The following is a 27,634-nucleotide window of genomic DNA, read 5'->3' as shown; positions in this document are numbered from 1 at the left end:
CATCAGTCAAAAGAAAGCACTGAACAAAAAGCAGCAAAAAGTAAATTTCAAACTGTGTCTACATGTACTTTGACCTTAAACAAAAAGTGCAAGATAACCAAAATGATAGATGTAAAGAATGAACATGTTTCCTCTATTCATTGAGTAAATTAAGTAGAAAATCTGTTCTATTTGAATAAGTATTTAACCATAAAGATCTAGATCTATAACTCAGTTATTTGTGCTGTAAATATTGCATAAATGACTCTGAATTGCATTAATTTTGAAAATATGTCTATGAGCAGGTTTTGAAATCACTTTAATGAAGGATTTGCAAAGGAAAGAATGAAAGCAGGCAGCAAGTAGAAATGACTGAGTGCACACATTAATTAATGACATTACTCAGGGAGATAAATGAAAGGTAGCAAAGGTATTATGGGGACAAATAGAGTACATGCTTCTCTTTTAGCTGGAGGAAGGATGTGGGATGGAAAGGAATCAATGCTCAGTCAATGGCTAAACCTAACAATCAAATTCCATGTGGAAGTGTTATTATCTTCATGTTTAACATTGCAAGGAGCTGAGTTTCTGTTGGTTCAAACATGCTTTCTCTACATCTTTGTTGTAGATGTAGAGAAAGCACCTATAACAACTAAAAGTTTCCATTCCAGTCGTTTTCACCTCCATCCCAGTAGGGTTAAATTCATCTGATCAAATCTGACAATAGCAAGACGTATGGATAAGGTGTATTTGTGCAGCAGTTCAGTTAAAAAACAAAGATAACATTGTTTCCAGTCAGTTTCCAGTTAGTCCTTTAAGCCACTGACCCATACCCTTAATTCTGCCTGTGTCCAGAAATGTGAGCTCAACACAGTCGTGCTCCACCTTGTTCCTACGGCACTGTGTCTCATCCCTGCAACTTCAGTAATTAGCAGCTTGCTACTGGAGATGCTTTTGTTTACTAGTTAAAAACAAAAAGGGCATCAAACAGTTTTCTTGCTGCCCAACACACACACATAACAAAGACGCAGGAAAACAATTTCTAACATAAACATACACGAGGGTAGCCATGGTTCAGAAAAACATACAGCACTGTTGCCAAATGGAAGTATGTGCCAATGGGACTTTAGTGAAGTGAAATGGGGGAAAGGGATTTGATTTGACATTTTAAAGCCACCTCTGCTCAGCACGGATTAGTTCTCCCATAGGGGCCTGTCAGTTGCTTACTTTAGATCTTCTAAAGGCACAATAACACAAAAGTTTTAATTTTTTTTGTACAAACACTTCATGCTTACCCACATAGTTATTAAATGACCCAGGTGCTATTGCTGAGTTCATTACCACAAATGGTTGGAGGCTTTTAAACAGATACACCAAATGAAACATGAATCTGTAACTCCGTTTACATCATTTAGTAAGATTTTTTGCTGAAATACGTATAAAATGAATGCATTTTTAAATTTGGTCCAAAATGTAATTTGATCCAGCTGATATTAAGTACCCCCCATAAAAAAAAACAATGTTACCCTTGATAAATTCTTTCTGACATTTATTCTATAATTTTAATTTAGGAATGAGGATAAACAATTGTTCTTTTCACTATACACACTCATTATACTGTATGTTTGTATTGTGCAACTTGGAAAAAAAATCTGAATGATCTTCATGGTCTCCATCTCCAAAGACAGCTTGACATCTACTTTACAATCATGTTCATAGCTGGATATGAATTTCTACTCAGAACATTATCATTGTTCTGGGTATAATTGTTATATATCTGATACTTGTGTATAGTAATTCATTTTCATGTTACAAGCAGTTGACCACGTAAGAGGCAAATGGTTTTATAAAATTTTCCAATATTCAGAAGTAGCTATTTTAATCCTAAAACCATGACATGTATTCCATGTAGCCCTCAAACTCAAACTTTGGTTTGTTGGTTTGGCTTTTCTAGAACAAAGTGGGTTGAAATGGAATATAAGTGATTGCTCAGCCAACATGTCATAGGTAGGGGAAAAGCTTTGAACTATATATTTATTTTTTAAACAACATGCTACATTTTTTTACTTTCATTATTTGTAGAGCAACATGGTGTTACACAAAATATGGTCTGCAGAATGAGCTGGATTCTTACTTTGTTTATTTATTTTTTTTACAAATAGGTTGTCTATAGGATTACAACATTTGGATGAATTATGTGTACTGGTGAAATTTATTTTTTTAAAGATTTTTTTTTGTATTCTGCATAGATGTTCACTAATAAAATTTTGTTTTTGGAACAATTTTAAGCTTGGTTGGCTTTTCCTCTCTGTGTAGTTTGTGATAGGCAGCAAGCTTTATTTACCCATTCATAACACATTCATTTTAAGCTCTTTATATAACACTTTGTTGAACTGTAACATGTCCTCAACAAACCCTATTATGACTGGATTATGCCAGGTGGCTTTACTAAGCTTAGAAAGTATTTTTTTTATATTGGATTTCTTCCTGTAGCTTTTAAAGGCCCATTACAATCTAAAATATACTATGTTGCAGTGAAGGCAACTTGATCTCATAACTCTGCTGGTTAGTTTATAAACTTATAACTTCCAAATAAAATGGGATACCACCTAAAAGGATGAGTGAAAATCCTTTTAAGTGGAAAAACATTTTCATTTGTCCCTTTATCAAAAACAGCATATCGAAAGTTTAAACTCACATAACAAGGGTACAGAAAAAAATTCAAGAATGCAAATTGATCTAATAAAATATGAAGAGTTTTGATATTTTTCAAATCTGTGATTTAATATATAATATTGTGTAATATCAAACATATGAATTAATCTTTTTTGAGTGCCAGGTTATCAAGAATAGAGCTAAACTTCATTTGTTCTTTGTTTTAATCTTGGTTATATTTCACTCTATATATCTGGTTTAGCAATTTCCTGTTTCTGAAATTTTTACTTTCTTCATACCTTTTTGACTTCGTATTTGATGGCCAGCTTGACGCGACTGAGGCAGGGCCGGTTGTAGGGACTTGGTGGGCATTGGTCCACATCTCCATTCAAAATGGCCTCAACTTCTTCTGTGTCTCGACAAAGGTCCAGCACACCCACCACAAAGTCTTTGCACTGCATGGACAACTTACGGTAGTCATTCTGCAGAAGAGAGGGGGTTAGAAGCATTAATAATATCAGAATTACAAATAATGTCAAAAACTACTTTTACACAATGCAAGCAGTTTAACAGATATTTAGCAGTGTTTTTAGTAACCCTCCACCACTTTCTTTTTCATTACCCATGATAAAAAACAATTATATGGTGTATAATTATAAGGTACAATATATTGCATGAACTAAATATACCTTATGGATCTCATTTTGAGAAACAGATTTTGAGTTCCACCATCTAGAGTCAGGGTCTCTGTACATGACTTTTTTCTTACATTGCATGTTGGACATAGAAACCTGCATCAACTGTTTCCAAATAGATAAAAGATAAACCGTCATGTTAATTTTTCAGTTCTGTTAACCCTCCTGAGGTCTTTTTGCAATGCTTAAGAGGAGTATGGCAAATGTCACGGCCAGACAGCGAGGAAGCTGGAGTTTTTCCGTCAGACTGTCAGTTTCCGAAACTACACACAAAAAAACCCCTGTAAAAGCGCACCCAGTGTCAGTGCGACTGCGTCGGACTGCGCACAAAGCAAAAAACTTGTGGGGTCTAAATTACTGTGGGAGGGTTAAGCATCTTCAGTCCTTTCATGTACATACTCTATGCTGAATCAGATTAGTTAGTTCAATTATTTTGTCATAAATTAAAATGTGGATTCATTACAACACTGTGAAAATTCTGTACATTTCTTATATGTCACATGGGATTTTAACTGATAATTTCACAGCTTAATTTTTTGATGTAGCATAAATGTATCAGAATATGTTTATTATGAATTTGTTCTAACTACTTATGTGTGATCGATAGTTATTTTACGTATTAAATTAGTGAAATCTTCAGTGACAAAAAGCAAGCTTTCTAAAATTAGTTTGTTCTGTCACAGTTGCTGATCAGGCACTTCTACAATTTGCAAATGATGTCAACACAAACTCATACAATGTCACAAGTATATATAAAGGGAAAAGAAATGTCACATGACTGTGAGATTTTTAGATTATTTTGGGTTAAAAGTCACACTGGTACGTGATGAGTGATTATACACATCACTGAATGTGTGAAACATGCACACACACAGCGTGCTCTGTGTGTGTGCATGTTTATGTCACCTCAGACAAATTTCTGGTTTATTCTCTCAACTGACATTCATACTTCACACTGTTTTAAAGTTCCTGAACCTTTTTCCACTAATACTTGAAAAAGCTTCCCTGACTTTTGACATGATAAATGACAACCCCGCTATTTGCAATTATAATATGACTCATGTGTTAAATAATTTGAAGAGTTCATCTGCCATTTCTTGACCTCTTCTTATGAATCATTCAAGATTACCTTTGTCAGAAAAGGAAAAAAGAGACTAACCGTGTCTTCCTCAGCAAAAGTCTGATTTAGAAAGAAAAACTCCCAAATAACTTAAAAACAGCACTATTTGATGTTCTATATTTGGGTTTATAAATGGCACATTAGAAAGAAAAATAAAAAAAAGACTTAAAATCTCAGCCAACATCACAGTATGAAGAGCTACATTTCATAAATCATTAACAGAAATTAAGGATTGAAAAAATAATTCTGTGTGTAATTAATCTATATAGTGTGTTTCCCTTAGTGCAGAAATAAATGAGCTTTTCAGTGATATTCAAATTTATTGAATATGACCGTCTATCTCTGTCTTTCCATTTGTCCCTCCTTCCAGCTATCTATTACCTCAAAAGGGTCAAAGACAGGACAAAGAAAGTACAAAGGTCAGATTGAACATTTGTATGCTGTTGAACTTCCTGCAAAGCTTTACAAGAACAAATGATTCATGAAATTTTAGTAAAAGTAAAAAAAAAAAAACATCTTCTATGGAAAGGTGAAAAAGTGTGTGAAATTTGATTTTGATAGATTTTTTCTGCAGCCAGGTTTTTAAAAATCTAAACTGTATGGTGCTCACCTACTGATCATAAACTTCATTTGCATTCCTTCAGTGTGTGACCTCTGTGATGATTGTGTTCTTCCAAGCATAACTTGTATCATTTGTGCTGAATATAAAACAGTGATGTTAGCTCCTGGAGCAGTGTGCAATTTCCTTGGATTCATTAATAAAACTAGAGAGAAGTGCGTTTGATAACGCTGGTTAGATGACTCATCACTGTCTGTCAATTAAAGGAAAATAATTTACACTATCTGTTAGTAACATCTGTTTGGTCTGTGTTTCTTTCAGACAGCTTGCTGAAATAAATCCATTTTAATCTGAAGACAATACAACAGGGTGCTACATGTACTAACAATATATTGATAAGCAACAACATTTACACGGCAAGGTGGGAAAATCTAGTCTAACAGATGATACGCGTATAAAAATCCAATATCAATGTCAGATGCATGTCTTTTTTTAGCAGGATATGAGATTACAAAAGATTCATGAGATTAAAATTGAATGATGTGGTGTGAATCAGCCAAAATGGGGAGGAACCCAAGAGAGATAAACAAGACAAAACTGGATATGAACAACAAAAATCTAATTTTACTGAGAATTAAACTCATTCAATAATTAGCTTTGTGTTTCATCCTGGCTCTTTTAACATTAAAATGAGCTAAATTAATTAAAACAGAAAATCAGAACTGCGTAAATGAAACAACTCCCTCCCCACTGCGCTTTCTTAAAAAGTGTGGGTACCTTTGTCCGGAGGCTGACATGCAAAATTGATAGCCTGTCTTGAAAAGTAAGATGTTTGATGATAAATGTCAAGCCACTATGGCAGGTTCTGGTGGCGGTAGCTGTACTCACATCTTCATTTAATGTGCAACTTAAAAACAAAAAAATTCTGCATTTTTTGACGTCAGGTATTTTGCCAGAGGAAATAGAGTTGGTAATTTCTCTCGCAGTTGTGTTCTTTTTAGATACACACATTACTGAGATTTTTTACACACACTTATTCTATATTATCCCAATGTTTAGGATATTAATTCAGAGCTTCCAGTCACCAGAGAAGACTGTTGTGAGGTATACAGAGGCTTGTTATTTCTTGAAGCTCAGACATGTTGAAATCTGCAAAGCACACAATGGATCAAGTCTATAAAAATATCTGAGTTTTAGACTTTTTGAAGACGAACCTCAGAGGATACAGTAACTAAAATTAGGTTTATTTTCTACAAGATACTAATAACATGCTCCTACCCAAAGGCTGAACCACCAGAGTAAGGAGACAGTCATTACAGCAAACCCCACAATGCTAAAGTCCAGTTCTGCTCTCACAAATTAGTGAAAGACGGCCATTTACTTTGTGTTGCAAATCAGACATCTGATGTAAAAGAAATTTCCTCTTCAAAGAATAGGTACCGACTTTCATTTAAAATTAAGTTCTTGTATATTTTTTAACAGATTCAACTGACAACAACCATTCACACATGAATTAAAACAGTTACAAGCTTGCTAATTATTACAAATTTGTTTCAAGTCAACATGTCTGCTTGGAAATAAGCCAGTGAATGCTTTCTGTACTTATGAACTAGAGAAAAGCTCTGATTTCTCAAACTTATGCAAAGTTTCACCCACCCAAGAAATAAACAATAGGAAATGTATATTGCTGAGTTGTGATGATGTAAATTTGGAGGATTCTCAAATCAAAAAGGCTGCTGTTCACAAGCTGTCCTTCAAATCTCAGATATGACAGCTGTGCTGGTTATGTGTATGCCGTGATTATGATTATGCATCTGTGTGGCTCTGAGATGACACGGGAGCTGATGCCATAGCTTGATTGCTGCACCCAAAGAGATTTGGAGCACCTGGTATCAGATCTTTTTTAGATGTGCAATTACCAGCTTCCAACATGGAAAGAGTATATCTTTTTCTGGTCATTTTAGGGACTTATTTTATTTATTTAGATAATTTCCAATCACATTTTTAATATAAAATCTAAACATTAGCATAAGGCTAACAACCAAAAATTATATTTTTTCTTAGTTATTTTCAGAGAACCAGTTCAGTTTAAAGCTGAATGATGTAGCAGTTGTTGCCATGCAACCAGACGCCCTGGGTTTGAATCCCGGCCTCACATCTTCATTGTTGGAGTTCAAATGCTTTCCTCATATATGTGTGGGTTTTCTCTGATTACTCTGGCTTCCTCCCACAGTCCAAAAACATGACTGTTATTTTATTTCATTATTCTAAATTTGCCCCCATGTGTTTGTTTAATCTGCCTATCGCCCAAAGACTGCTGGAGACAGCCACAAGGCCCACAGCGACCCTTTAAGAAAAAGCAACAGACAATGGAAGGATGTTCAGTTTACTATAAGTAGCTTTTGTTATATTTCCTATTTTTGCCTAAAACTCTTAGCCAATTTGATGACCAAGAGAAATACTAAATTCTCAAAAGAGAACAAACTTTAGTCCCTAAACCTCAACAAAGCATTGTCCAGCAGATTCAACGTATTTTAAAATACCAGCCAATAAAAAAAAAAAACACACAAACACAAAAAACAACATTTACAATCAGAAAATGGAGAGGTTGTTAAGTTGAGACTTATTTGAAAGAACATAAGACGCTCCATAAAAGAAATGGCCAAAAAACTTCAAACAAACATACTTGTTTCGAGGAAACAGGTAAAACAAAAACTTTACCCCTATTTTCATTCTAATACATAACATAAGAACAGATTTTTAGAGATACTTTGCTACAGGTAAAAAAATAAAATACTGCTTTATTCAGGATAGTAAGAGGCCAAAGAAATGTATCACTTCCTCCTGCTGCAATTCTAAGCATAATGCACAAAATCATTCATAACACTGGCTGATTTGGTTTATAACTTTCATTTAACCAAGGAGATTGTTTGTTTTTTTTCAGGAAAAAATGTAGATCTCTCAGAAATATCTAAAAACATTTATGTATATTTCTTTGTTTTTATTGATGTTTTAATGAAAATCACATGGGCCTGTTTAGGTATACTCTTCTCAACAAAGGTTTTGTTGGAATTGCAGCAATGAAATACTTCTTATAATAGCTGACCAGGTTTTTTCATGTTTCTACTGGTATATTTGGTGATTCATATTTTCGCAGTGTGTTCCATGTCTTTCAGGTTGGGAGGCCTCCGTTTCATTATTCTAATCTTTAGCTCCAATCTCAGATTCTCAGTTGGATTCAAATCATCACTTTGGCTCGGAGCGGGACACTCAAAAATGTAAGCATTCCTTCCAGGAAAGAAACATGATCATCAGACTTAAACATTACTTTCAACTTTAAATCTGTGAGGGGATTGAATATGTTTATATTTGTCACAATGTCAGAGAGAAGCTTTGCCCTGCAGCCTCTTTTGATTCCAGAAACATAATAATTAAATTGTGAGTGTTTCAACTTTTACAGAAAGTGGATAGTTTGGTTGCAAAAATTTGCATTTTTATAGACTGATATTAATCTGGTTTAAAGGGGGACTTAGGATGACATAAACATTTCTCTGTCAGCAGTCCCATTAAAAGATGCACATTTAGTTTAATCTGTTTCTCATTAGACTATTTATGAATGTTTATTTGTCACGTGTAATTTGCCCATGTAAAGTTGATTGACTAATGCTATTAGCAAACCGAGTAGACATTATTTGATGCTTTAAAGCAATGAGGAGATAATGTGAAGGGAGACAGGGAGATAAATAAAGAGAGAAGACATGGGGATGGTAATGAGATGGTAATGAGACAGATAAGTCCTAACACAACCCTGGTCCCTCAGGTGAGCCCCTCTCATTAATTTGTTGGGAGATGGGAAACAGAATGACAAGCAGAAAGGCAGCATATCAAACACAAATGTGGTCAGAAAGTGGTGAGAACTGACAGGCAGGCACAGCCATAAATTAATAGACTTCAGGGAAAAAAAGAAATAGGTGAACTAAACTTCACAGAAGTAGAGATTGAAAAAAAATCACAATAATAGACAGTTAAAATCCAATCTGATTGAATGAGCATAACACATATTTGTGTATTGATTTTACCTAAGATATGGGTGCAACACAAAGAGTGCTTTTAATTACATGAGTCTTAATATTGGTCTAATTATATGTAATTTAGATGATTGCTGTTCATGTTTACTAAAACCAATTTGTGGACTGAGGCCAATCAATCAAGTCCACCTTTTTGCATCTTATCAGTGTCTTGAAATTGTGACTGTGATATAGTCTTGGAAAATAATACATTTATTGACAAGAATTATGTCTGTAATAACAATTTTAGGAATGGTAAACCTTATAGAAAGGAAGCTTACATAAGCAATGATTTCACTAAAAACGCACAAAATAGCATTTTGACTGATGTGAATTTCTGTTTTTCATCGTAGTAGAATAACAAAGCAATTGCAATCATCATAATGGTTACATGTAATTATCTAGAAGGTATCTTTTTAGAAAGTTTATACCTAGCTTTTATCCAGGAGTATATTTCATTTGCCAGGTGGCTTTTATGTCAATGCTTGCTTATCTGGGTCAGGTAAAAATATGTGTCAAAGTATCAGGCTCAGGATGGATTCAGGCACCTCTGTAACTCAAGCTCTGGCTTAAAATGGGCCCAGCTGCTTTATAGCTTCCATGTTCTGCCCCCAGCTCAAACCGATGAGCTTTCTCCCGGAGAGATGAAAGCAGAAAAGGGTTATAGAATTTATTTCCTTTTCTTTAAAATTCTATATATTTTTGAGATGCTATTGAAACATTTTCAAAAACTTGAGCAGTTTGGCTCTAAGACACAGGCAATGACTGGGAAAATATAACGCACACATCGAGACAATTTTTAATGTTTAAAATTTTACAAAGAGTTAAGGTACAATTTACAAGTTTTGTTTCATCTGAGAAAAGATACTGAATTGGAAATAAGTAGTTCTACAAATAAAGAAAGGCCTTAAAAATCCATTAAAGATGAGAGCCTGATTATTGCAGGAGAATGTTGAATAACAGACTGAGTGTGGTGTAGAAATCTTTGCTTCAGCACTATACAGCTCCTCAACTAAAACTGTAATTTATGTACAGTATATAATGCTACAAAAATACAGAGAAACATGCCATTCTGATTTCTAGCGCTTTCCCTATTTCATTTGTGCAATTATGAAATTCAAGTGTTTTATTGAGTGTTTGCCAGGATGAGTATTACAAAATTTATAAAAGCAATAAAAGAATAGAATAATCTTTATTATACCCAGAGGTGCAGTGAAATTGAGAGCTCCCACTGAGCCACCCTGCACCGCCAAAATAAGAACTCATTAAAAAAACAAAAAAAATGACATAAAGCAAAAAGATAAAGTTATGAAAGATTTTTAAAAAATGTGTTACTTCCATAAAAATGGTTAAAAATTCTGTGAGGAGACGGATTAAGTCAATTTTTGGCTATTGCTTAGGCGTGTTATGCAAGTCTGTTTGTATGCGACTGTGAGTGTAAGCAGTTCTGACGGCCCAAAGTATGAAGCTGTTGGTCAGTCTGGTTGAACGTGACTTGAAAGCTGCTTCATGCACATAACCGACAATAAGCAAAGCACTCTGAATATCCATTTAAAATTAAAATCTGTTTAGAAAGACCTCAAAATTCTGTCAAGTGGGCCATGCATTTGCATTCAGCTCATTTTTACAGCAAAATGAGATCTGGCACATTCTCCTACATGAGATCCACAGCTCTGATAAGGGAGTATGTGTCAGTGTCAATTTCTACAAGAATGAGGTACAAATGTCAATCTGCAGTTTGAAACAAGCCAGATAAGGGACACAGCAAACAGGTTAAAGAAGATGCTCTGATCAGATGAGAACAAAATTAAACTTTATAGAGGCTTGCCAGTGGGACAATAACCTTAATCATGCAGCTACAGTGGGGTGGTTAAAATCAAAGCATATTCATGTGTTAGAAAGGCCTAGACCTAAATCTAATTGTTAATCTGTGGAAATACTTGAAAAGTGATGTTCACAAACTTTGTCCTATTTCAAATGTATTTTACTTTGATATTGTAAAGAAAAATGGATAGAAAGAATTTTTTTAAAATCAGATGCTATTTTGGCTAAGTCGGAAGTCAAACCCTACAATGCAAGAACACGCAATCGTATTAAAATCGAGTATTTTTGTGTAGTGTTTAGTGTAAATATCTTAGTACAAGTGAAAAAAGACAAAGCTAACTTACAAGTAATTTTTCAGCAAGATTTAGGAGCTTGTTTTAGACAAATAATTCCTTAATATTGAAGTAATAGTTCCACTGGCAAATTATTTCACTTAAAATATGGACAATGCCTTGTAAGTGAAACAATCTGCCTGATGTGGATCTTACACGTTTTATCCATATTAAGAAATTATTGACTTAAAACAAGCTCTAATTCAGGGGTGCCCAAAGTCAGTCCTCGAGGGCCGGCGTCCTGCATGTTTTAGTTCTCTCCCTGGTTTAACGCACCTGGCTCAAATGATGAGTCGATAGAAGGCCTAAGAAGAACACTGACATGCTGAAAAGGTTGTTGGTACTACCAGGGAGAGAACTAAAACGTGCAGGATGCCGGCCCTCCAGGACCAACTTTGGGTACCTCTGCTCTAATACATGCTGAAAGGTTACTTATGAGTTAGTTTTGTCCTATTGCAAATGTACTAAGGAATTTGCATTAAAAACTAGACAAAAATACTTGGTAGGATTTTGCATTATAGTGTAAAAGACAACAGAGAGAGAACAGTGCATCTACAACGGTGCATCGGGGCGCTGAATACAACAGAATGAAAATTCATTTCCTTTTCACATCATAACTATCTGCTCCTCTGTGATTACATAAAATCCTTTTCAAATAATTCCATGTTGTGGGTGTAACCTGAAAAAATGTGCAAAAGTTTTAGGTACTGTAAAGAGAAGCTTCATATCTTTGCAAAGTAGTTAAAATAAGGAAGGATATAAACACTTAGCCGCCTCACCTTAAACTCTGTTTCAATGTTGGCGAGCCTTGCGAGTTCGTTGCTGAGCTCAAGGGCTGTGAGCACAGGGTCCTCACTGCTGAGCGACAGGTAGGCTGCACTGGCCAGGCCCTTGTACGCATTCATCCTTGAGCGTGAGTGACTGAAGGAGTCCTTCTTCTGCTTCTCCACACATTCTGAGCATTTACAAAAGTAGTCATGAGGCCTTTCTATGCGGGCCCCCTTCGTCAAAAGGATGTGAACAATCTCATACTCCTGGCAATGAGCTGCCAGAATGATGGGTGTGATGTCATGGGAAAAACGCGTTCCATCCTCGTCGTATGCATAAAAGTCATCATCTCTCATCTCTTGCTCCAGAGGGCTCAAAGCCAGACGGAGACCTCCACCAAAAGCAGGATGACCGAGAATGGCCTCGACTATTCTGACATAACCTTTGGAGATGGCCAAAAGCAGACCGTCCCCAATCCGAGCCAGGCCATCTTTTTTCAGCAGCAGCTCCGTCACTTCCAGGTGTTCATTGCCCACTGCCAGTTGTAGAGCATTCTGGCCCATATAGTCCACAGAGTTAAAGTTCAGTGTTTTGGACTCTTCTAGCATTTTGCGCACCACAGGAATGTTGCCATACTCTGCAGCATCCAGAAAACGTTCCTCTTCTGCAGTGAGAGCAGAGCCACGCTCATTAAACATGTAGGCAGGACCCCGCACAGCCTGGCGACGCCCCTTTTCCCTAAGTGTGGTGTGCCGGCGATGCATGGCTTCCACTCTGGGAGCAAGAAAAAGACAGAAAACAGAAGTCAGTAAAAGCAATACTTAGTGTAATGAAGGAGGAGAAGATGTGTTTAACATATCAGACAATTTTGTGATTTAGCTGTAAGAGTCAGAGAAGTATAATCAGTTACGTTGAACTGTGGTACATCAACACAAAATTGAGTAATTTCTTTTTTTGTGTGGATTATGATGATGGCCGTGTTTAACACAGATTTCTATCCAGATCTCAGAGAAAAGCCCAATCCCGACTAAAGCAACAAACTGTTACCAAATCTAAAAAGGTCAAAGCCCCCAGTTAAAGCTCTGAGCTTTAACTTGCAAGAACAATATTTGTTGCTCAATATCTTTTGGCATGACAAAATAAATATGTGATCCAGTGATATTTCAAACACACTGCTCGCTGAACTGGGATTTAACCATCATCAAAGAGTGAAAAAAAAACTTCTTTCCTACAATGCCTTGCTTTGTCATTCAGTCATTAACAGAAAAAAATCAAAACAATTAGATAGTAAAAGCAAAATAACCCACAGAACTTATGAACATGAATGATTATAAAGCTACACTTTTAAAGTTTATTATTTCCCACAAAAGCTTGTGACATAATTCCAATATTATTGACATTAATATTTACACAACTTCTTAAAGGTCCAGTTTGAAAACAAGTGTTGCTGCTAAATTACAGGCTTGTAATTTCAGTTAGTTGTAATTCCCTTTTGACTCTCGTTGCGTGTGTGTGTTGGTGTGGGTGTGTGTGCGTGAGCAGAAAGCAGAAGGCGAAAATGGAAACCCGTTCATGCTAGATGTATTCACCTGGGGGGTTTTGTGGATGTGGAGCTGAGAAAATGAAGACAGCTCCCTATGCCAAATCCCATGCACATGGTTTAGAGAGGGTGTGTGTAGGCGTGTTCTCAAATGTGTGTGATTAAACCATATTAAAGGTCAGCAATGTTTTAATTTTTCATTTACACCATCAACATCTCAGGACGCCAATCACTGTAAGAAGGAAATTTTTCTTCTTCATTCCTCATACATTTAAAGTGTCAGACTATCCATGCATAATGTCAACATAGCATACATTATCTGCAACATGTAATGTAAATTATTAGCCCTTTGGCAATCAGAATTTGTGTATGGCTTTTGAGTTACACTCTATAGTTTATGTTAGCAGCTTCACACCATCACCAAAACGTCCTGCATTTCAAAGCATTTAGAAGATTCATGATAAACAGAAGAACAGTCTCCTTCCAGCCCATTTGGATAACCTTATAATCAAGTAATAAATTGCCTTTTCCCATCTCTTTTAATCTCTTTCTCCATCCATCTTTGATTGCTTGTGATTTGGTCTAGAAATAGAATGTTTTTGCATCATTGCAGAGTTGAATTACAGCAATGTGGACAAGAGGAAGCTCACACAATAGAGAGATACTGTCTGTGTGCTTTGGGGACAAAAAACAAATTTCCGTACAGGAAAAAGATTGCTTACATTACTTACTTATGATATGGTATGATTACATGCACACTTTGCATGAGGATGCATCTAAAATTGGATCATTTTTATCATTCTGGAAAAAAGTGGGCAGATTATCTGGCACAGAAGCAGGAGCCCCAAGTGATTTTTATACTAAAGCACATAATACCATACATTATCAAATTATTCTAAAATGTATTTTATGCCTAACTGTTGACAAGATGCATAACATTCATGCACCATTCTATGATTATTCTTGTACACCAGATTAAAACAAGTGAGTTTATGTGAAAGATGATCATATTGAACTAAACAAACCAGAGAACCTGTGGTGTGCAGGAGTTGATCTAGACTACTGGCTTAAAGCAACTTTTAAAGGTTTATTCAATTTTGTACAAAATGTACAAATATAAGTGAATCATTTGGCTTAATTTATCCTGGGGGGATTTGGATAATTTGGATATATTATTCAACAATTACTGCACTCTAAACAGACCTTTGCAGTCTGAATATCGCATGTACAGTTATTATATGCGATAACAATGCGCAAAATACTGCTCAGCCTTACATATAATGCAAAACTTTGACAAAAGAGATACAGGACACTTATAAACCACAATATTAGACAATTACCTATGCCATTACTTACTTAGCTGAGGGAATTTTCAAATCATTAAGCAAATTACTTTATAGGTTGAGTAATGAAAATGCATTTACCAATCAGGTTCATTTAAATTTCCTATATTTGCCTGATTGTTCATAAAGCAAATTTTAATGATACTCATATAATCCCATTTCCTTCAGGTAGGATTTGGTGATCATGCTAAATGACTGTTTCTGACAGTTTGTCCAAAATCACAGACAGGCTGTATGGAAATGCAGAGAAAATTTTCTATATATATTGAAAATAAATGTAACACTTGACAAATTGAAGAAAAACTCCAATCTATTGAGTCCTGCACTGAAAACATCCATCCTTTTCATTTCACTCCTCTGCTGAAGATAAATGATGACTCTTAAATCGACAGAACATTGTTCTGAGGATGATTCTCCCTCTAAAAAGCAACATTTATGCATAATTTAAAAACAGCATTTGGTCTTCACTATTTCTATAAATTAGGCCCCTAAAACTTTAGATGAAAACCAATGACATGTGAGTCCATGTCAAAGTTTAATCCAAAACACAAAACCAGTGAGCAACTAAGCCCACTTGCCCTGTCACCACAAGTAATAAAATGGACATCAGGCATTACTATAATATGTCATATAATAGTTATTTAGTTCAAAATGTAGCAGAGGCCTTCAGCAGATTGCTAAACTAAACACATTGCCAAGAGGGACAGACATTAGAAAACCAATCCCCATCACTCAGGAAACGGGGGCCATTTCAAAAGAACTTAAGTTTATGATTCAGAAATTATATAAAAAAGTATAATTAAACTGAAGCAATTTGTTGAGGTTAAAGGAATCCTATTGTCTTTTATGTCTCAATATAAAGGAAAAATCTCTATTGACTATCTTTTGCCTTAATATTCTTATTCGGGCATCACTTCCACTACACCTTTTTTCACCTGTTTAATTACATCTACCGAACAAAACTCTACAATCTGATCTTAATTGCTCATAATGTGCTTCTTTTCAAAACTGATCTCTCTAAGGTGTGAGCGCTGGGTCATTTATTATCAGTGCATGCAATCATTTATACCAGATCATTTACAGTTTAACAAGACATGCAAAAGAGAAGAGATGAATTTGGTTTCAAGTCAAATGCAAGGAGACCACTGAAAAAGTGTGAAAATTAATTTTTCAACTCAGATCAGCTTAGCGATTAAGCACATTTGTCTAATTTAAATATGCACTTAAATACAGACTTTGTAAGGCATTTTTCACTATATTGTATTGCTGACAAAAACATGCAGTCCACCCTCTCTTGCTTGCATTTTGGACAACACTCACATTCTGGTGACAGGCATTAGTAAAAGTCAACGTGCTTCTTTCCACATGATAGACCTTTAAAGCTGAACACTGGAGTATCAAAGAGGCAGACCAGGGAGGATCAAAGAGCCAATAGAGAGGCCTGCCACTGCCAACTTCTGATAGTCATGGATATAAGCTGCTAAATTTTCATTACGTGCCATTGTGCATGTTCCTAGATCTCTGTGGAGCGCTTCCACACTGGAGCAGTGGCTGGAAGCTGAAAATATTGAGCCTTTATCTCATAGTTAAGCAGTGAAAATGGGTAGCAAAAGTAGAAACTCGTGGTTTGATTGCAGGACAGTAATAATAGTCACTGGTTAAAAAAAAAAAGTATCTGACTGCATTGCATTGTAGTCTCTTCAGGTATAACATAGGCGAAACACAGTAATAAACTGAGTCTAAAAGAGCAAAGAGACGCAAAAAGAGGCTGACAATTACAGTATTTATCTCAAACTATTGCTAGTCAACCAGGTTGATGCTTCTACAGAAAAAAAGCCTCCTTTTCCCCACTTGATGTGAGACACATTAAAAGGTAGAAGTGTGTTTAGAGCATTTCTTCTCACATGCTTCATGCAACTGGGTCAGCGGAGATCCTAAACTCACCAAACCTGACCTGTACCTGTTGACAAGAGGGATTTGACGTCGGTGATTAAATTCCCACAATGCAGAGTTTGCCTTGAAATTGCAATTGTCCAATATCCGCAAAGTTCATGAATGCACACTCTACGCAAGGCCTCAGAAATACTACATTAAAACTGAGAAATAAAACTGTCAGGACTCACGATTGCCGGCTGTCTGAGCTGAACTCGGTCTCTATGTGCTCAGCAGAGAAGTGGTTCCCGTACTCCGAGAGCTCCGGAGCCCTGTACAGCCTCTGTCCACGGTGCTGAAGGCGCTCAGTGCTCTCCGCGCCGCGTCCCCTCCATATGGGAAGCGGGTCATCGTGCTGTTCATGTCCGACATCTATCCCAACATCCGGCCGCGAGCGAGAGGTACACCCGGAGTCCACGGCACGCTGGCGGAACTTTGGCGGGGTGAAATGTGGGGAGCCCCCGAGTTCCCGGGTCCCTGGAGACGGGTTCAGACACTCTGAGGAGGTGAGAAAAGGCGGGTCCGATTCCCCAAGCAGTGGAGAGGCTGAGGAGAAGAAGTCCAAGGGCCGCGAAGTGGAAGGAGATCCTCGGGGAAGACTGACAGAGAGAGGCGGCGAGGGAGACTCCGACAGATGTGCTCTCCCGCCGCCGTCGCTTTCCTCCCCCCTGTCAGACATCGGGAGAGTTCGGCAGCACCATTTACTCTAAAGCATTTGTGCAAAGTGGCACATATTTCCTGTGTTTTTTAAAGTTTCCATTGAACAAGTTGCCGCTGAGACGCGCGGCAGCGAGGGGCAAAAACCTCCACCTTCACTCAGAGGTCCGCGCACACTAATTAGAGAGAGCGCGCGCGCAGGAAGCCCGACCTTTTACAAAATGGAAGATGAGGAACAAGTGAAACACAAACAAATATTACCAAACAAGTGGAGACAGAAAACATAGACAACTATAATTAAACTACAGAGTAAAATAGAACTTACCGACATTGGTTATCTAGAATGAAACACAGCCAACTGATCAACTATGACAGAATGAAACGAGACAAGAAATAATTATAATAGTCTAACAGCGACCTTTTCTTTGGATGATGTGCCTTAAAAACAAAACAAACAAAAAAAAAACTTTAAACCAGATTTTTATATAAGCTTCAACTCAATCTAGATATACTTACGCGCTGATTGGACATGTAATGCGCAGGTTTCTGCTTTTTTTTTCTACATTGTTATTTAATCAACTTTCCAAAACAATCTTCTATGCACAGAGCCGCCCAAAAGTCCATTGGGGCCATGGGCAGAATTACCTTTGGGAGCGGAATGGCATACAGGACCATTACCCTTTAGCTACAACAGTATAAGCTTACTGTCTGGATGCTGTGGATTTAAAGAATGAAGATGCATCAAATTTGACGTTGAGATCTTTCACTGTTCTGACAAAATATTTCTTAATGCGTGACATGCGCCAAATTATTGTGCCACTTGTGATGTCATCAACTCAGATGCACACAAAATAGATTTAGCAGGGTATTATTTTTTCTTCAGTCCACTTTTTAAAAATGTTTTGTATAATTCTGACAATCCCTACCTCTTTATGTATCTCTCTTTCTATAGTCCATATACTTTTTAGAGGTGAAAAACATATATATCCTAAAATGTGTCTTTAAATGTTAAGAGTAAAAAGTGTGCTCTATTTACCAGGACTGCAGCCCACTTGTTTTGGTGGATGCAACAAGACTAGAATATCTTCTTCTGACCACACTCTCAATCTGACAACTGTTTTAACTCACTAGCTCACAGCCATTTAAAAAAAAATCCCTTTATATTTAATGTGAGTGTTGCACTTAACAAAGCAGTACTTCTTAAAGGTGTGGACAAAACTAAACACCATTTAAAGTTGTTCCTATTAGAATTAAACAAGAAGATAAGCTTGAATATCATCCATTTTATGTGTGTGTCTGTGCATGATAGTGTGCGCGTATGGTCCTCTAATTAGAAGCACAGACCCATTAGTCATGATGGAGACTTCCTGCACCCACACACAGACAATAACCAGTCCTGACCCAGCTCTTTGATCCGCTATTATGTTTATGCACCGGACGCAGCCACTCGCAACACCTGTTTTCATTTGTGATTACATGTGGGAAGAAAATCATTCACAAAACGCCCTGAAGTCTGAGCACTATTCTGCAAAAGAGAGCTTCCTACATGTATTAAAATAAATGCTACACTTACTGAGTAATTTGGCTTACAAGCCAAATATGTATTCTTCTTTAAGAAGGAAAACAAACTGTTAGGCGTAAATTTATTCTGTTATCACCGCTTTTCCACAGTCCATAATTTGCAAAGCACATATGGGAGGTCTGAAACTGCTCAACCAAACGGAACAGTTCTTTACACAAATTCTTCTCTAACACACGATAGATTATGAATATCATTTATTATGTTTGTGTTTTTGCATTAAGAATCTATAAAAAGGAAAAAGCAATGAAGCAGCTAGACTGAATGAAATTACAAATTTAAAACAAGCATTTTATTCATACTGATCAACTTTTAACTTCTTAATTCTTTATGTTGTAAAGAAAACGATCTGATTTTACAACATAAAAATACCAAACAATCAGTAAAATAAGATAAAAAATGTATTTGTTAACATGTGTCATCTAGGATTTCTTTTGCTGATGCTGAACACAAGTATGTTTCTAGTGGATACGACACATGTATGCATTTTGAATTAGGGATAGGCTCAATATTTAAAGCATTTGCATTTTACATAATTGCTCAAAAGTCAAAAACTCACAGTTTGCCACTCAGCCACTCACATTAAAACAAAGTGCTTTGCAAAAGTTGAAAATAAAGCGCCAAGTTCTAAAACAACAGTCCACACTAACACCAGAAAATGGCAAACTACATTATCAATAATTATGAAACAAAATGTTGAACTGAGGAAAAGCTATTGTAATCCTAGAGTAATATATAAACAAAGTGAAAACATTAAAATGATTAAATCAATTAAGCACAACACTCAAACCACAGTTGGTAGAAAAACTCACACTTTATAAATACAGTAGATGCCTTTTTTATTTTAGAGACAGTGATGAGTACGAGTTTAAACACAAGTCATGGTTACCTGCATCAAGGTGTGATTCTGGCTTTCACATCCAAAGTAAATGTCTAAAACTACGACAGTGTTAACGTCTCAGCTTAAGAAAAAATGTAATGTTCTTTTCTGGTTTACTGTATACTCTAAGTGAAAACGTCCTGATGCATTACATTGCTGTATCCATCAGCAACACAAAACTATACCCCCCAGTCAGCTCTCTTACTCACTTCCAGCACTAATGATTGTTTTTACACTACATTGTGAAACTGGAGTAGTCTGAGAAAACTGTAACATCCATAGAAAATAAATGAAAACACAAAACACAAAGACCTGCGTCTTATTACTGAGGTCAAAGTGCTAACAATTACGCCTCACATTTTCATTTCACAATATAGCTTTCTTTAATTGTAAATCAATGCAGTGGAGAATTTGTCAATGCAGGATTTAACATTTGATAGAATATTTTAAAGACTTGAACTTTCTTTAAGCAGGAAAACATATTCACAGTACGAAAACTATGACTCCAAGTTCGCACGAACAGAAATACCATGCCTGCCAATTAAAAAGTTCAATATAAAAAAGCAGAACTAGTGCACTAGGCATACGCCACTAACCCCTCAAGTGTGTGCATGTACCGTAGTTAAAAGGAAATTTTAACTCTGCAGACAATATTTTGATCTTACTTCCGAACAGGGATTAGTCTAATGATTTTCAAGTGCTTTATTAAAAAGGTGCTCTTTAATGCAGTATTTTAAAGATCTCTAAGGAAAACTGCTTTATGAAAATAATCCACTGTGCTGTTGATTTTCATAAATCTGAATACTTTTAGTGACCTCTTTTCAGTTGTTGTTGCAGGTATTAGTAGTTTGTGGAAAAGAAGGTCCCTTTATATTTTAATTTCATAAGAGACATTGAAACACAATTTGAAACTCAATTTAATCATATCTGAAAACCCTAAATGTAGACATGTTTTGACCAACTACACTCCAGAGTAAATTTATAATAAAGTAAATATTTATTTTCTCAGTGTTGTTTTAAAATCTATGAATCAAAACACTGAGCAGGTTGTTAATAAATATAACTGAACCTGAACAGCTAAGGGACTTTGGAAGAGCCGGACTCCATGGAAGGAGTGAAGTGAGTTAGATTCACTTCTGCCAGGGAAGAGAACATAGTTATAATTAGCCTTTTGGAAAGGCTGGTGTTTTTTAAACAGAAAAAAATAAATAAAATAAAAAATAAACAAAATAAGAACAAACATTAAAAATAAGCTTCAGTTCAAGGAGTCAATTTTTGAAGCTCTTTTGATGATGAACTGAAACATTTAATACTGAAGAGATTTAGAATACTACTGAAGAAAAACATCAGTAAGCTTTACATCAGAAGTCTAAATTTATTGGAGTTTTGTTGTTCTCTTGGTCATGCAGAAAACAAATAAAGATTTTACAACTGAGCTGCATAGTTTGTTCATTTCAGACTGAAAATATGATTTGCACATATGGATTATATCCATACTAAATCTTTTGCTTTTCTAATTTCGGCAAGAGAGGCAACTGGCTGCTGGTCATAACAAGTCTAACATAAATTAGACTGACAGACCTTTTTCAGCAAAAGGCAGCAGTAAAGTCAGTATGTGAGTCAATGTGCACCTCATATAGATCAGAGGAGATAAACAGAAGATTGCAGAACTACTCTGCAGAAACCAAAAGTTAACACTTGGTAGCAGCATTAAAGTAACATAACATAGCTTCAAGCCAAAACACCCTCCTACTGCTGCCACTGCAAGATGTCAGGCAAAGAACTGAGGATCATGCACGATTTCTTTCACTTAGCCGACCTGATAAGCAGGTGAGCAACAGGTGAGTCGATTCCTCTGCAGGAGATCGGCTCCAGGCATGGGGATAGATCAGCAGCATCAACAAAAGCAGAAGAAGCTGGAATATTAAATAAGATGAAAAACAAAGCTGTAGCTAATCTTTCCCGAGGATATTTACATGAAGTACTTAGTAAGTGTTGTGATATGGGGATTCATGCCAGAAACTAGTTAAAATACCCCATAAATTCTTCATATATTAAGATTAAAACCGCAAAGCTCTGAGTATTTTATTGTCATTTTGGGTAAAAAAAAAAAAAAGTTGTCTATGATTAAGCTGCGAAAAGAATTTTGTTTAACATTTTTTGCCGATTTTAAACATTTAAGAGGTGGGGAGGCAAGTCTGTAATATATCAATCTCTGAAAACCATTTCAGGGACTTTTTACTTTAACTGCGATTAAAGCAATATGTTACAAATTTCAAAACATATAATACACTGACTACTTTATTAAGCAGATATCTCATTCTCTGAACATTAAAAACACTTTATTTTCACAAGATGAAGCTGAGAAGAAGACAGCAGTGAGTTTTTAGTTGGACACTTTATTCATTAGTTACCGTCATGAGCTGTGTATTCTGGTCTTTCATCACGTTACGTTTTGTGCTGGACTACTTTGATTTGTAAACAGTTTTTTAGTTGTTTCTTCTGTTGTGTTTTTGTGCATTGGTTTAGGTTCACATCCTATTGTTAGTCCTTAGTTATTAACTTTGTTAGATTCTTTGTGTGTCCAGTTACATCTCTGTGTTATATTCTAATACACTGATTAGCCTTCCTTGGTCCTTGTGTCATTCTATCACCTCCCATGCCGTTAAAAGCTAGTCAGCTTCTCCCTCTGCCGGTTTCCTGTGATGTAGTTCACTTGTTCTCCTGTTGCTACTTGTTTACTACAGCTTTTAAGTTCTCCTCGTGTCTCATCTACAGTTATAAGTACTGCTTTTTAGCAAAAATGGTGGTGGTCACACCTTGAACTTTTCCCCATGCCACATTACAAAAACAATGCAGTTTGAGATTTTATGTAACATACCAGTGAAAATAAGTCTTAACTTGTAAAGTGGAAGAAAAATTTTCAAATATTTTTACATTTATAAATCTGAATAGAGCGGTGTCCATTTGTATTTACTCATTATCTCTGCTACCCTTAAATGACACTCAGCAAAATCAACTGGCTTCATAAGTCAGCTATTACTAAAGAAAGGCCATTTTTGTTTAATTGAATTTCAGTATAAATCCAGCTGTTTTCTGAAGGCCTTAGTGTTCCGGAGAACATTAGAGAACAAACAGAGGAGCTGCAGAGCTTTATTGTCATCCAATGGGAACATTGGATGACAATAAAACTATTAGTTGTGGTCTCTACAAGGCTGGTTTTTAGGGAAAGAAGGCCCCTAGAAGACCATTATGGAAAGAAGTTCATAAAATGTAAAGTTCAAGTTCGCTAAAGTTTACAGGACAAGGTACAAAGTAAACATGTGGAAGAAGGTACTCAGATCAGAAAAGACGAAAACTGAATTTTGTGGCTGTCATGTTTTGTGTAGCAGAAAATCAGAGCTGCACATTACTCTGAAAACACTATTTTCATGTGTCAGCATATGGTATTTTCAGAGTGATGTGCAATGACAGGATTATGCTGTGATGATGCTTTTCATCACCAAAGCAGACTAGAGTTGTGAGGAAGATCGATGAAATTCAGTTGAAGACAAAAACTCATTAGAGGCTGCACTTTCGTTTACACTGCCAGAACTACAACGGAATAATGTATGGAAGAAAATGGCCCAGTTAAAGTCCAGACCTAAATCCACTTGTGCATTTACATTTTGACATTGTCCCCCCATCCCCCAAAAAAGACTTGCAGCAAAAACTCGTTCTGCATAATATGTTCCTCTTCTCAAACATGCTGCTTTGCTTTGTTTTACCACAAAAAATCCTAATATAAATATATAGGAGTTTGTGATTGTAATGTGACAAAATGGAAATGTTCAAGAGGGTTTTTTTGGAAGGCATGATGACATTTGACGGAAATAATCACTGCTCTGCTTTTAGGAATTTGCTTATATTAGTCTAGTGAAATGTTGAAAATAATTAATCTTCGTTTCATCATTCAAAGGGGTGATCGGGTTTTAGATAATGTGAAGACTCTGTGTGGGTCTGAAATTTGGCCTCAGTCCAATCACTTCGTCACAGTAGGGGGGATTTATTGTCTGTCACAAGTATAGTTCCTGCTGTGAAATCACTGATTGGGTGATAATAGAAAAGCAACAAGCTTGTGTAGAACATCTTTCTGCCCAGTGTGATTTGGCATGAAATTGCCATTATAAAAACATTTTTAGATGAAAACTCTCACTTGCAAGGGTCCATTACTCATCAAAGTCTACATTACACGTTATTGGAGCTATAAATTCCCATTAGTTTGTTTATAAACAGATCACAAGACACATTCAAATAACCTCAAACACAGAATCATCTTTTTATCTTGGCATGATAAATACTGCTCATTTAATATCGACTCAAGGACTTTTTCTAAAATTCTTAATCTTACAGAAAACAGTTTAACAATAATAACCATCGTATGTGCAGTAAGGGCACTGCTTTCAGTCAATCCCATCTGTGTTATCAGCTAGCTGCCTGCAGCTTCTGGTGGAAAACCAAGCAGACGTACCCCTCACACAGTTAAGCCAGTTCAGTCTGTTGGATAGGTTGTCAGGGGGGTTTCCTTTCTCTTGTGTCACTGAACAGCAGAATTGCCAGAGTGTTGATGCGAGCGATCACTTACTCTGGAATAAACTTTCCAAGTCCTGGCTCCACATTTGACAGTTGCTTTGCCTCTACAATTGTTTGGCATCTTGACAGAAAATCCACCAGAAACCACTGACAGATCATTAAGACTGGACTTGTTTGTGGTTTTGGCTGAACAAAGAAAGCTGCAATCCCATGGCTTCAGCACAGTCGTCAATCTCTGTTCCTTTCGTTTAAGTTTGTTAAGAGACTGCAGGGCATAACGTTGTTCTACTTCACCGGAAATAGAAAACAACAATTGGTCTAAAGGCTCTGAGAAAGACATTTTTGAAGTTATTTGGTGCAGCAGAAGTGTCAAAATCATCCAAAAAGTTCTTCTCATTTAGAATTTACTCACCATTACGGACCTACATTAATTTATCTGCTCTTCTTCTGTGAGTCCATCTGCTGAAAAAAGCAATTATTAATGAACATGACTATGAATCAGCTCAAATTAGTAAAACAAACTTTGGTATTGGCTCTTACTAATCATTGTTTCCTGTTTAGTTGTTGTTTATTGGACAAGAAATTAACCTCAAACATGAAACACTCTGAGGTGTCATAAGTTAAATTAGACTGTCTGAAAAATGTGGTGCATGATATTCTGATTTTATTTTTAATTAAAATTTTTAACATGCTGCATTTATTTTATGAATTTTCACATTTTAATTATTTTACAGGATGCTTTCTATTTCCTCTCAGCAAATTGACCATTGTACTATTTATGAACGTTTTGTTCCTGAATCCTATTTTAATTTGTGTTGATAGTCTTTGTTTTTCATATTTTTGGGTAATACACAACTGCAGGAAAATGAGCTCAACACTGCTCTGCTTTATTTCTGTTTCACAAAATGTTAACAGTGAAGGTACCTTACGCCTTTAGGCCATTTGACTTCACTGTTATTTTATTGATCTCTTGATCTTTTGTTTATTACATCTGTAGGAACCAGATTTCTCTGAAGGCTACAAATTTGGTGCTATACTCGTGGGTTTATAGTTTCATTTTCACAGATGGGATTTTATAGAAGGCAAAAACCAGTATTAGGAAATTTTCATATTTTAGTAGCAAAAAGCAATAGAGACCCTGAAATATATTGGATGTTTACAGTGTCTGCTTGATAGATTTTGATGAATGACTATTGACAGGGGTTATGACAAGATTGTCTGCCAACTTGTTTTTATTAAATGCACAGGTGCCTGTGCCACTCACAAAACACAGTTTCATGTCAGACAGAAAATCATCAAAGTTTATGCAAATAAACACTATGTGGGAAAAAAATTATCTTGGTCCATTTTGTTTGTTATGACAGAGTCAGAGGTGAAGCATGAAAATGTTTTGAGATATTTAAAAAGTTAAAATCCATGATAAACTGATTAATCATTGCTAGTTATTATTCATAGCACTAAAGCACACAGGGATCTAGGTCTTTTGAAGCATTAAAATTAGCCTGCAGACACAATATCCAGGGCATTAAACTATCTAAAGGGAGTAGATAAACTTGATCAGTAATATGCTAAGAATGAAGGATACTGAGTTACTGATTTTTTAAAAGTCTGTTTATTCATTCACTTCAAACGCAAAGGGATTTTGAGGAGAAGTAATTTTGGTAAAAGACAAACGAATTAAAGGAAAAGATGGTACTTCTGGAGCATGGTGGACCAGGTCATGCTCTCCCTTCAGAGAAGTCAAATTTTTCTGAAGGGAGAGCAGAAAAGGACAATTGTTGACTTTTAAACCTTCTTGAGATACATAAGATCGGCGGATAAGATTGGAGGATAAGATCTGCTACCCATGTAAGTATTGTCTCTGACCACTGATCTCCCAAAATTAAGGAAATTGGCACTGATAAATAAGTACACCCTAATCTGTGGAGTTATATTCCTCTAAAGCCATGGATACTAATACTGCTGAGTTATAAAAACTTTGGAGAGTTGTCGATTTGATGTCACATATCAAATCGACAAACTTCAAGTTCTACTATAGCAATATAATTAAATAAAACATTTTTGGTTATTGTGTGCCATTGCAACACTATTATTATTGTTATTATTATTATTATTAGCCCCACCTGTTAACCCACTGAAAATATTTTAGTGGGTACACAGTATATTATTGTTGACAAACTCTCTGTAACCAAAATCCTTTGAAATATGCTGATAATTCTTATTATTAAAATTATGTATTTGTATTTTTAATGTTACCATATTACAAACTCTTTTTGGAAGGCAGAAGTTTTGCTGAAATACTGTTACTGAAAAAAATTATAATTGGATTCATACTTTCACCTCTGTGCTAACAATTTAAAAGTGTAGCTTGGGACTTGTGACAAACTTGCAACTACCAGCCCGTGTAAAGTGGGGAAATGCAGCTTCATTGCCACATGTGAAGCAGAACATTGAAACCTACCATCAATTATCCCCACCAGTGGCCTTTACTGGGAGGATCAACACTGGCTGTGGGTCCCAGCCTGCTTCCTCAGCTGGAGCACTGGATGCCACCACTCTGTGGTCCAAAGAAGACAGCTCTACCACTAACAATCACAAATCATTTCGAAAAACATTCAGTGTGTGGCTCTTTGGTAAATGCCAGCAGACATAAGCAACAGAAGTGATGATGTTCAAATCCCTCAAGAACCCAGATAAAAGCCCTCGCAGACATAAACAGAACTGTTGAAACTGATACCTAAGAGTTGCATTTTGAATATCAGCAGAGATCCTAATCTACTACACTCAGTGAAATTTACCACCTGTTGTTTTTTATATTAACGGAACAAAGTACCATCATTACAGCACTCACAGGAGACTGAACAGAGTTATTTGGGTGTTCTGAGGACCCTCTGTCTTGTTGTGTCCCCACATACCCAACCTACAGCCACACTCTGCTTCGCTCTGAACTGTGAATGACTCCACACTTTCAGCACCGTGCTGAACCCACAATAGCCTCACATGTGGCTTGTTACACATCCGATTTCTCTGCCAAACCCCTTCATCTCAGTCTCAACCACTTTTGACAGCCATGGGAAATCCATGCTGCAAATTGAAAGAGGTCCAGAGAGAATAAAGTGGTGAGTTATAGAT

The 27,634-nt window shown here is 36.2% G+C and overlaps 1 protein-coding gene across 2 annotated transcripts in view; it reads right to left on the bottom strand.

Annotated features, from left to right (window-relative positions):
- Positions 1-17,604, bottom strand: part of LOC102236441 (short transient receptor potential channel 7) — a 58,533-nt gene extending 40,929 nt beyond the window's left edge. For both annotated transcript variants that reach the window (XM_014473238.2, XM_023328178.1), the window contains exons 1-3: positions 17,006-17,604; positions 12,011-12,773; positions 2,934-3,116 (exon numbers count right to left, since the gene is read on the bottom strand). In XM_014473238.2, the coding sequence (XP_014328724.1) occupies positions 2,934-3,116; positions 12,011-12,773; positions 17,006-17,493 (1,434 nt within the window). In that variant the 5' untranslated portion in view covers positions 17,494-17,604. The remainder of the gene's footprint in view (positions 1-2,933; positions 3,117-12,010; positions 12,774-17,005) is intronic.
- Positions 17,605-27,634: the final 10,030 nt, after the last annotated feature.

Source organism: Xiphophorus maculatus, chromosome 23 (genome assembly GCF_002775205.1).
Source record: "Xiphophorus maculatus strain JP 163 A chromosome 23, X_maculatus-5.0-male, whole genome shotgun sequence".
Classification (NCBI taxonomy): domain Eukaryota; kingdom Metazoa; phylum Chordata; class Actinopteri; order Cyprinodontiformes; family Poeciliidae; genus Xiphophorus; species Xiphophorus maculatus.
Note: the sequence above shows the minus strand (reverse complement) of the source record. Positions and strands in the feature narration are given on the sequence as shown.